At 33.3% G+C, this 12,351-nt stretch overlaps 1 protein-coding gene across 1 annotated transcript in view; it reads left to right on the top strand.

Annotated features, from left to right (window-relative positions):
• Zdhhc2 (zinc finger DHHC-type palmitoyltransferase 2) overlaps positions 1 to 6,961 on the top strand; it is a 29,987-nt gene extending 23,026 nt beyond the window's left edge. The window contains exons 10-12 of the mRNA XM_010621792.2: positions 564 to 676; positions 3,176 to 3,250; positions 6,800 to 6,961. Of these exons, the coding sequence (XP_010620094.1) occupies positions 564 to 676; positions 3,176 to 3,216 (154 nt within the window). The 3' untranslated portion in view covers positions 3,217 to 3,250; positions 6,800 to 6,961. The remainder of the gene's footprint in view (positions 1 to 563; positions 677 to 3,175; positions 3,251 to 6,799) is intronic.
• The last annotated feature ends 5,390 nt before the right edge of the window (positions 6,962 to 12,351 follow it).

The raw sequence follows: 12,351 nt of genomic DNA on the forward strand, positions 1-12,351 counted from the left end.
GAGTTCCACCCCCGGTACCAAAAAAAAAAAAAAAAGAAAAAAAAAACTAGGTCAGTTTTCTTCAGACATGTCTTTCTAATATCACTTTTATATTTTTTTCATATTCACACTTCACTTACAAAATTAATAATTTTGTTTCATAAATTTCTTTAAATTGGCATTTGAACTTCTTTAAACAAAACTTTGTATCACTGTCATAAATGGGAAACTAGTATAATTTGCCATAAATAGAATATAACTTAAAATATAAAATTGATAATAAAATAATGTTATTAAGTTATAACTAGATTTCCTTACCTCCTAAAGGCTGAGGCTGATGCCTATTCTCTATTTGGAAGGGAAATTTTTAAGAGTTGGAGATGGTCATATTAAGGAGGCTAAAGAGAATACTTTCTCATTGTGAATCAGTATCATTTAATACTTTATTCTTATAGTCCCAGATTATCTTGAGTACCTTCTGTATTCACCTTATAATCTATAATTACAAGTGGTTTCCGTTCTGTACTTTGACAAATATTCAACGGTGCTACTAAGATTTAACTTGTGATTATTACTATTATCAGTCCTGAAAATCATCAATTTCCTGCAAAGCCATTGAGAGAGTCCCAGAGCCACCTTCTTACTGATTCTCAGCCTTGGATAGAGAGCAGCACAAATCCAGGAAAAGGCAAAACTGGTAAGGTTATGCTTCTTTGGCTACTTTTTCGATATATTTTATTTTTTAAAAGTGAAAAATTCTAATTACCTAGGGATTTTTTTTTTTTTTACTTTGGAGCCACATTCCCATTGTAAGTGTAGAATTATTCTCAAAGAACTGTTAGCAGTAGAAAATCATTTTGTTAAAAAATGGTTTTACATTTACTTTTTTAAACCAGTTTAAAGAACCAAATTTTTTCACTGTATATTTTAAAAGATACAAATGTATGAAGTATAAAAATGAAGAAATATATCCAACTCAGAAGATGTATTGGTCACCTTTCTACTGCTGGAACAAAATACCTAACACCCACATCTTAAAGGAAGAGAGGCTTATTTCAGCTCGCAGTTTCAAAGGGTTCAGTCCATTGTTAGCTGGCTCCAACATAGAAACAGCACAATGGAAGAGCTTAGCAGAGGAAAGCTGTTAACCATATGGTGGCCAGGGAACAGAGAGAAAAGAAATCAGAGACAAGAACACCTCCTTCTGCATCACACCCTCAGAGACCCACTTCCTCCTTCCAGACCCACCTCCTAAAAGCACTTTTGGCTATGAATCTGTCAGTGGTTAATCCCCTGAAAAGTAAAGCCATCCCCATGATCAAATCACTTTCCAAAAATCCTACCCCTGAATATGTGAGACTTTGGGGGGGCCATTGTAAATCTAAACTATGATAGAACGTTGAAAAATATCTGCTGAAAAGAAAGGATCTTAAATTATATGCTGTGGTATTTTAATTTAAGACTTCTATCTAGCATCCAAGTGTTTAAGTAAAGGGATTGCATAATTACTATACCTTAGCCTGCCTGCAATCTCTTCAAATCTTCATTGCATTTCTCTTTTTATTGTTGTTTTTGTTTGTTTGTTAATTTTCATCTTCTAATTGCTTCACTCAATATAATGCATTAGCAAAGAACAAACAAGACTTTGAAGTCAGGCCTGATTACAAATTCTAATTTGGGCGCCTTTTAGTGTATATTTATTATGTTACCTAACATTTTTTAGACTTAGCATCTTTTCCTTTAAAATAAAACTTATTTTACAAGGTTAATAGGGATTAAACAAAATAATGTGATTATAATCCAGGTGTGTATAGACATTTGCAGTGCCACTATAAATGAGTACAAAACTGTACATTCATTCACAGTTCAGGAATTATTAGACAGAAAATCCCCAGACTGACTAATTTTACAAGTTCTTCAAACATTTTATTTCTAGTCCTTTTTTAAAAAATCACACTCACCTCCTGCTGACTTTGGCTTATTGCACTTTAAAGTGATAGAGAAAAGTAGAGTTAGTGCTAAGTAACTTTCTAATCAGTATTTAATACATGATCTAAATGAGGGTAAATGAGTCATTTGTAGGAAAATGAGTGCCCCTTGAGCCTGTAATGTTAAGTGAAATATATCACATGCAATCTTAAATATCACATTTGTTCTCTGGTATGAGAAACTCAAAGTATAAACAGCAAAATAAAAGATAATACGAAATAGGGAGATAGAACTATCTCAGATGGGAAGAGGACCAAGAATGGAGGGAGACGAGAGAGGAGGGGAAGGGGTGAAAAAAGAATTAAGATGTGTTATGTATGGGAGCCAGGTCCCCACCGAGAATGTAATCATTCTGGACTACAAACATGTACTAATAAAAATAAAAATGGAAAAGGTATCTAATAAAATATCAGTATTATTTTTCTAAAGTACAAGATTTCTTAAAAGGATCTTGTTTTTATAGAATATATGTGCCCTCCGAAAACTCCTCATAACTTGAGTATTCATAATGTGGTCTCTCTTTCCCATGAAGCCTGTCATTTCACTTTCCCATCTGTGTTGAGGACTAGGCATTGCCTAGACAAAACTTGATGGTACCTCTTTTCCCTTAAAAGCCATCAGTTCAATTAAAAGCAAAGAAGAGATGTGGAGATGGGGATCATTGTTGGGAGAGACAGGCATAAAGAGCTTCTGTTCTTTCAAAGAGGATTCACGTTTCATCTTACAGGGTACACCAGCAGAAGTGATCTCTTGATTTTATGTATTGATACTTACTTGGCATTTTAGAATATTTTTTTCCATTTGAGGGGTACATTGAGAAAGCAAACTTTAGAGGATGGTGTAAAAGAAAGGAGAAAAAACATGAGGAAGGGTTTGTTGGGTTTTTGTTGTTTTTTTTACTAGAATGTAGTAGGAGATAAAAGAATTAGGAAATTAGATGTGAGCAAAGCCTAGTTCAATAAATCTCATTATTTTGTTCTCCTACTTCTTCAGATGTATAGCTCTATTTTTAGCAACCCGCCCCCGTGATACTGTACTGTGACACTGTAGAAGGTGTGAGTGTATGAGTTCCTATAAATCATCTTACTAATTTCTGTACTCTATATACATGGCACCTTCGCAAGTATTCTAGGGGTTAGTTATAAATGAATACGTGAACTCTGCCTATTGTCAAAAAAGTAAAAATGTAATTTATCCTTGTTTTAAGGTATGAGCAATCCTGCATTAACTATGGAGAATGAGACTTAAATCTTCAAGCAAAATATATTTACATTTTATAAAAGTAAGATAAAGTTTTTCTTTATTGTTACTTTTATGTTTTCAACAGTTTTCCAATTTTCTTAGGCTTGTTTTCATACACATTACAGACTCAGAAATCTTTCTCACTTGATCTGTGGAATCACATTAATCATAGAGGGGCCTCTGGACATGAACCTAGCTTCAACAGTAGCTGGTATTTACAGGAACTTAATAAATTATGAAAACAAGTTGATGAAAAAGTTAAATGTATAGTTATCCATTAAACGGAAGTGTCATCCTAAATCCTGAACTTTACATGAAAATTATTGTCATTTTTCATTTCATAAGATCATAGATTTTATTAATTTAGTCCTTCAGGATATACACTCATCCTGTCTTTGACTACCCCTTAGCAGAACCTTTCTGAGATCAAATATTATGATTGTGTCCTATTAGCACAAACCTCTGTCATCCCCAGTTCTGATCACAGTAGGACCTTATATCATGCGTTATCCTTAAGATAATAGGGATTCCAAGTAATTTTTTTAAACTACAATTTTTTAAACCTATAGTTCAAAATTAATTTCCTTAAAACCTAATCTATTTAAAACCTGTAGGTAGTGAAAAATATAAGGAACCACTTAAACATCCAAGTAAAATACTATTTGTACCATTATAATAAATACAATATAAAGAGTTGGTCATTCAAGTTACTAGGACAACTCTGTGTACAAAAATACTGTAATCTAAAATCCCGAAGTCTAAGAGAAGCAACTAAAGTCTAAGAGAGCATCTACAAATCATTTCGAAGTACTTCATGGACATCTGAGTTTTTATTTGTTTCTTTGGTTTCAGTTTTGGTGAATAGTCATGCAATTAACAGCAAAGGCAGATCTGGTAATTTGACTCTTAAGTGGTATTTTTTTTTCATTAAGTTTATTGGTACTTTTTAGGCATATAGTACAGTTACATTCATCATTGGGACCTTGTACCTTTACATATGCATCTTGGTTCTCATTTTTTCCCCATATGCCTGCCCTTCCTTCATCCCCTCCTTCCTTCCCTATTCACAAGGACTTTATTTCCATTTTTTTTCTTTTCTCATATTTTTCCCTTTTTTCCTTTCCCCTTTCCTTCCCATTTCCCCTACTCCTTTATCCCTTTTCTTCCTATTTCACATTATCAACTATACAACTGGATAAAGATGTAGTTTTTCTCTAAATTGGAGTACTACTTAGCCATAAAGAATGAGAAACTAGAGGCATTTATAGCTAAATGGATGCATATTGAGGCCATTCTCTTAACTGAAATAAATAGGACATGCATTTGTAAATACCATATAGTTTCTCTGGTGTGAAAAACTAAAAATGTGAATAAGTTCAAATTGTATAATTGAGTGGCATTTTGATTTTTAGAAGACCAGGATTGGTTCTTAATCATGATGGTAGAGAAGAACAGACTGACCATAACTAGGTTAGGAGAGTAAAAATGTATTCTTCTAAATTTGATTAAATACAACTAAACAGTATTAAATTCCTGGAAATAATCCTTAGAAGTTACCTATGAATATGCAAATATGACCCATTAGCCAATATTATAAATAAAACATTTTACAGAAATAGTTCTATAAAACACACAATTTCACAGGATTTTTTTCAGTATTTCCAATCATTAGTGATGGCTACCATTTTGTTTGTAAGGTCAGCATGAACACTTTTTTCCATGTGTAAATATTTGACATATTCACATAGTAAAGTCATCTAGACTTCCCACTATTTGGACACAGGATAGTGAGGCATTTGTCCATTACTCTTCCCAACATCTTCAACGCTGCCACATACATACTACGTTCTCCATTAATATTTGATAAGACATCAATAACATTAAAATTAATCTGACAGAAGCTTGATTTTATTACATTTGTGTATGACATTAGAAGTTATAATAATAACCAACTAGCAGCATGAATAAAAACCAAAGACCAAAAAAAACTACCAAGTGACTTTCTGATGTAATCTTTTTTATTTTTTTTTATTGAGTTTATTGGTACATTTTAGGTATACAGTACAGTTACATTCATTATTGGGATCTTGTACCTCTACATGACAGGTCTTGGTTCTCATTTTTTCTCCTTGTCCCTGCCCTCCCTTCACCCCCTCTTCTCCTCCCCATTTACAAACACTTTATTTCCATCTTTTCATTTTCTCATATTTTTTTCTTTTCCCTTATTACCCTTCTCCTACCCATCCCACCTTCCCTACACCTTTAGTCCTTTTCTTTCCATTTCACAATGTCAGTTACCTCATAATAGTATCTTATGTACTATTACAGTTTATTCACACTAGAGAAACTATTTGGTATTTACATGTGTGACTTATTTATTTCACTTAGGAGTATATCCTCAATATGTATCCATTTTCCTATGAATGAATCTAATTTCTCATTCTTTATGGCTGAGTAATATTCCATTTTATAGAAAAACCCCATCTTCTTTATCCAGTCTCCAACTGAGGGGCAAATGGGCTGTTTCCAAGTCTTAGCTATTACAAACTGTGCTGCTATAAACATAGGTGCGCATATAACACTGTGATATGATTCTTTTAATTCTTTTGGAAAGATACCCAGCAGAGGGATGGCTGGGTCAAATGGAACCTCTAGTCCCAGCTCTGAGGTGTCTCCATATTGATTTCCCTGATGTAATCTTTTGAATTAAATTTATATCAACATTGGAAGTAAATGTTTTGGGGTTTTTTTGTTACATTTTTCTAAAGCTAGCTAATAGATACTAGACATTTTAAAGTCTAGTGCTTTTTAACATTACATCTCATATTTGTAGTTCATTTAATACACATTTATATTCAGTGTCTAAAATTTAAGAGCTTATATTACTGAATGATATCTTCATATATTTGTCTTTCGTAACTACATTAGTAAAGGATCTGTGTCCTCTTGGAATCTATTCATTGTTTGTTTTGTGGTGCTGGGCGTTGTTCCCAGGCTCTGCATGCTAACCATGAGCTGTACCCCACCCCAACGTCACCGCATTATGTGGCCTTTTTATATTCTTAGTTCAGCATAGTTTCCAGATAGTTATAAATCCATAGTACTGCTAAAAAGTAGATTAAATTTACCTTACCCACCCTGTCAGACAATACAAATTAAAAAGTGCTGTGTTCTTATGCATTTGAAGTATGAAATTTGTTTACTTGAATCTCTCTTCCAAATCATTTGACATTCCTAACCCCATCTGGCCTCAGATGAGTGCAGAACTAACAATGCAGAGTTCATTCAGACTATGGCCTGGAAGCTATAGAAATGTAGAACCTTAGACCTTATAGCAGAGCTGCTGAGTCAGGACCTGCATCTTAAAATGGATTTCAGTAAGATCCTACTTGTAGATGTACACTTTTTGAGAAGCTTGAGAAGCTTCAATCTAGAGGACTTTATTCAAAAACACATCTACCCAGCCTTCTAGCATATGAAGCAGTTTTGAATGAGGAATGTAAGTTATTCCAACATATAATAAAGTTATTTTTTTTGTTTGTTTGCTTATGGCTAACAACTTGTTTCATGTTTTCTGTTTCATTTCAAGATACCAGTGCTGTAGAAGAATGGAAGAGGCTTCCCACAGGAAGGTGCCGTTGGCCAGTTGTTCCTGTATTCATTTGGCTGGATGGATACACAGCTTACTTTTTCTCTCCTCTCCTTTCCTCTCCTCTCCTCTACTTTTTCTTTCTTTCTTTCTTTCGTTCTTTCTTTTTTTCAGTGCTGGTGATAGTGCCTAGGGCCTTGCATGTGCTAGGCAAGTGCTCTTCCACTGAACACCATCACCATCCCTAGATCTACAGAATATTAATTGATTAGTTAGCCCTTGCTTAAAGCATAACACATTTATTGTTATAACTAACACAGCATCCTATTAAGTATTAAAAGTAATTATGGGGCCAGGGATTTACCTCAGTGGTTCTGCTGCCTGCCTCGCAAGCACAAGGTCCTGAGTTCAATCCCTGGTACCAAAAAAAGTAATTATGGCTTATGAATCAAAGGGGAAATATCTTCTATCAAAATCTGGGAAAAATGCATGGGCTCATTTCATCCAAAGGTTTCAGTTGTATAGATTATCATATAGAAACCCCACTGACTGAATTTTTTATTCAAAAAATTGAGACTAATATTGTTTAAGATTTTTAAAGATTTAAAGTCAGGTTATAATGTTAGGCTTTATTTATAAAACTTATTAGTTACTTTTAAGAGAAACTGTCAAAAAATCAGACGTGATTTTTTTCTCTCCCTGATGTGAATCTGGCCTCAGACTATAAGTGAACTATAGTTAACTATGAATTCATTACAAAGTCCAAGTGGCCTACAGTTGAAGATCACCAAACATTTTTGCTAGATTTTAATCCTAATTCTAATCTTTGTTCCCTGCTAGAAAGTAAGTATAAAATTGAAGCTTGAGCTAACTGATATAGCAATTGGCTAGAAAACTTTTGTCAGAACTAATACAGTATTTTGACAAAGCAATTCTATTATATTAGAAATGTATTTTCATCTCTTCTTAAATGGATGGGGGCAAAATCTATGATAACAATTATGAAACTTAGTTATAATACTCTTTAGTTGGTTTTACTTTTATAAAATCTCTTTTTAGGTTGTTTCACCTGTTAAATTATACTGAAAATACTAAATCTCTATTAAGAATTCCTGATAGATCATTGGATTAACCCTGCAGAGGTATCTATATTATTTCTGTGCATTCTCATTAAAACTATGACAGTTCATTTATATTTTTCCTCAAATACCCATTAAGATTAAATTATGCAAATCATTAAACAAAAATCATACACTTTTAGAAGTTTAGCTCAATGTGAACTGAATGGTGAACTGTTTGGAAATTTAGTTTAAAATAAATTAAAAGGATGTGTTTATTGATGCCAAAATGTTTGGCTTCAGTAAGTATACTCAGAAGCTCTCGTGCCTTGTATGCACTATTTACAAAATGACAGTGATTCATTTTTTAAACAACAATATTGAATAAAGTGTAAGTTTTTAAAATGTTAACAATTAGGATAGCTGTATACTTTCTTTGGTACTAATTTAAGAAGTTAAAACAGATTATGTTTTAAACTCAGCAAAGCAATTGGTATAAACAAAAGTCTAATACAATACAAAACTAAAAGACCAGGACATAGTGGAGTAACAGATCCTTGCAGTTTCTCATCCTTCCTAAAAATATGAAGAATTTCATATTAAACATGTTTATGGAAGAACCAGTGTAAAGCAAGTCAATTTTGTAGTTCATTTGAGTACATTTTTTTCACAGTAGGATGGTAGTTTTTTTCATTTTTTTAAAACTAAAGAGTTTGATGACAATCAGCTTGAAGAAATCTCAGATGATACAATACATTTTCACTTTTACCTTCAAGTATTTTTTGGTCACTTGTCATTACCTGAAGTGCCAGACTGGAACCTATAGCTCCTGCTAGAAGTCTTAAGGGCAACAGTATCATGTGATTAATTATATGCAAGCAGATTTTTTGAAAGCACAGTACTTACTATAATTGTTTTCCTGGACAGGATCAAACTGTAAGCCAAGAAAAAATAAGAGGGATTTTAATCTTTTACTCGATTACAATATTGTTAATTTTCCTCCCTTTACATCTTTTATGTACTTTCTTAAATACCTAAGTCAACACACATTAGAATGAGATTTGAAAATATTAAGAAATGAATAAACTTTTTTTCATTAACTTATAATGGTTCCCCTTCTGTTTTTATATAGTAAATAAACACTATAGGGTTTTGGGGGGACTGGTTTTGAATTGTAAAGGGTGATTTTTGGAGGTGATCCTAGTAGATATGCAGTATAACCATAACTGAGTGAATAGGTCTACACTTTGTGCATACATATATTAATTTACCTTAAAAACATTTTAAGTATTTTACTTTAAAATTATATAGTGGTTTAAGTAAAACTGAGATACTTCGACTATTCTGATTGTCCTTTAAACTGACAATTTTGCTTTTCCTATTTTTAGAGATGTTACCAGTTAGATACTAAGATTTAAGAATTTTTTCATTTAAATTATTGAAGAAATGCTTTGTATATAGTAGATAATTGTTTGCTATTATGTAGTGGAAGGGGGTTATTTTTTCCAAGATAAAGAACACTTGCATTTCAATACAGTGATGGGGCATTCAAGGAAGTACGTATCCACAAGTCCACTCCTGATACACCCTAATTTAAGTGTTCACCTTCCTTGTCTATATGAAATGACCTAATGCCCCCAAAATACAATTCCTTTAAAGTTATGCTTTTTCTAAGAATCTGCCAGAGGTACTAGTGGTAAAATTCACGTTTTCAATGTAGTCACAACATGATCTCTGGGGAATGGAGTGAGAAGATGGGAAACGACTCACTGGTAATTAAGTAATTCTAAAGGACAATTAAAAATAGACCACAGAGCTCATAATCAATAGACATTTATTGGAAATAAGGCCTTTTTTGACAAACTATCTTCGCTACGGAAGGCCAGTGCAAAAGATTTATAAACCATGTTCATAAAAAGTTAAGATAGCAGTTGTGATTCATACTTTAAGAAATCATGTGAAAAAATGTTACTCCATTACACCAAATACCCACAATGAAAAGTCATTATATATTGCAAACATGTTCTGATTTTAAAAAAGAAAATGTGAAGTTACTCCATTAAAGACTAGCAAATTTTCCCTATTTTGAAATAACACATAATACATACAAACTTGCTAGTCTGATTCTGAAATCATATTGCATAACTTGGTATGCTTGTCAAATAATTACATATAAAAGTGATTTTGATATCTCGAGTTTTTTTAAACCCTAGAACATATATACAAATCACAAAAGCAACTTCCACTGTAAACCCTGACAATTTCCACTAGTATGATCAGCCTACCCACACAGACTGCAAGTTCAACAATATATGGAAGAGGACTTTGTTATACATCTTAAGCATGTATTATTCTTTTACAAAAATACCACTGGAATTTTTTAGCCTTGTCTTGGTAAAAATTTGTAGTGTTTTTAATTGAAATTTTAGCAATCTGATTATGTTAGCATTAAATACTTGCCAACATTAGCAAAATCTTGATTTTAGAGTTAAGCAATCTGTACCCTGTCAGATTTCCTTTAGAGCTCATAACGAAAAGATGTTATTTGTTAGAGAACACGAGAAATTTATTATAATGATGCAAACCATGCACTTACTTGCCTATTCTTTTTCCTGTGAAGGGTTTGCTACTCTTTGGTAGTAGTGTCCTGGCTTGTGAACAGTGGACATTACTGAAGGGATGAGTTCAAGTCTTTGAAAGGTACGCTTACAGATCTGTGAATGTGAAGTATTTCCCAGCACAGTGTTCAGTGTAGCAGGAGGCTCCCAAGTTGGGTTTCTACTTTTTCCTTCTTCAAAACCTTTTTGAAACATGAAGTGAGGATGCTTGCCCATAACCGCCCAGATGATTAAGACTCCAATCTCTAAAACCCTTTAATTGTTCTTACACAGAGCTCAAATCTGATAATCTGGGTGATAATAGAGGCATCTCTAAGTCATTTGTAGCCCTTCCTTATTGCAAGAAAGTGAAAGCAAAACAAAACAAAACAAAACACCCCCCCAAAACAAACAAACAAAAAAACTGACAAGTATTCACAGATCTTTGATATTCTCATCCATTGCCACATTTCTGTATTACAAATTTGGGGAAAATGACTTAGGTCTGTCTTCTGAGTTGGGTTATTTTCTATTAGCACCAATTAAACTAAAGAGAAGCTTTTAATAAATTACTTTAGGCTCTAGTTTATGTTAAGAGCTCTCTGTTGTACAGAAAGGGCACTACTGTTTTATGATTTATGAAAACAAACTAACTTACATCATAAAAATGGCTTAACAATGTAAGGAGCTCAGTGGTGACCTGAATGTATTAGTATTTAATAGTTTCATAGTAATGGTGCTTATACAAATGGGGAAAAACAATGCTCCAAAGTAGAATTATGTTGATGCAGAATTAAAGAGCTGATACCAATTCTGGAAGGCTTCAATTCTTCTGTTGTTTTAAAATTTAGTTATCCAAGCAATGCTGCTGTCAGAGTTTAGATTGCATGTCTTTTTTCTGTCAGTACGTATGGCTCCCGAAAGTGCACTATTAAAAAATCCCAATCATCCTAATCACCTGTTTGTGAAATTCAACTATTAAAGAAATTACATACTGATCTGGGAGTAACATGTAAATGTGTTAAAAAGTTATAAAACATATGTAGGGAAGAGGTATAGAATATGAGTCAGCCCCAAAACAGCTACAAAGAATCAACGTATCAGTAAACCTCATGTGCACTGGAGTAATGACAACAGAGGCAATCTAAACCACTTGCAGCTTTTTCTCATTGCAGGGAAGTGAAAGCAGAAACAAGTTCAGGATTTTTTTGTATACACAGGATTCTTTGTACACAGGCATCCCAGTGATGCAAAGACAGCTGCCAACAATATTAATTCTTGTATCTTTTATTAAAACACACACACACACACACACACACACACAGCGCTCTATGGCACATGTTAAACAAAACAGGTTCCCATCAAAACCATTTAAGACCTATGACATAATTAAGATGTAAAATATTCTCTCTCTCCATTAGAACTTTCTAATAATTTGGAAGTCAAATGATAATGTGAGGGCCGGGGATTTAGCTCAGCCTGCCTTGCAAGTGCAAGGACCTGAGTTCAATCCCTGGTACCACCCCCCAAAGACAATCTGAAACCAAAGGAACCTTATTTTTTGGTGTGGTACTGAATAAAGAATCTTTTGCAAGGAGAGCCACAAGTATGTGAGAGCAGTGAATTTCTCCTGTGAGGCGAAAGATGATATTCCACATATTTCTGCATGTGAGGAAGGACAGTATTGACCAGGTTACATTAAAAAAGAAAACTTCATTCTGAATGAAAGCAGCGTGGGTCAGCCGCAGTCTATGAAGCAATGAAATGCATTTCAACAAGAGACCATTTGCTTATTTGCTTTTGTACTGTACCTGTATTTGGATAGTTTTGGGTTCTTGGTATATAGTCCTATTTTTCTATAATGTATTAATTATAAGGTGACATGTTATATGCGAAA

Source organism: Fukomys damarensis, unplaced genomic scaffold (genome assembly GCF_012274545.1).
Source record: "Fukomys damarensis isolate Sample0158 unplaced genomic scaffold, DMR_v1.0_HiC HiC_scaffold_18, whole genome shotgun sequence".
Taxonomy (NCBI): domain Eukaryota; kingdom Metazoa; phylum Chordata; class Mammalia; order Rodentia; family Bathyergidae; genus Fukomys; species Fukomys damarensis.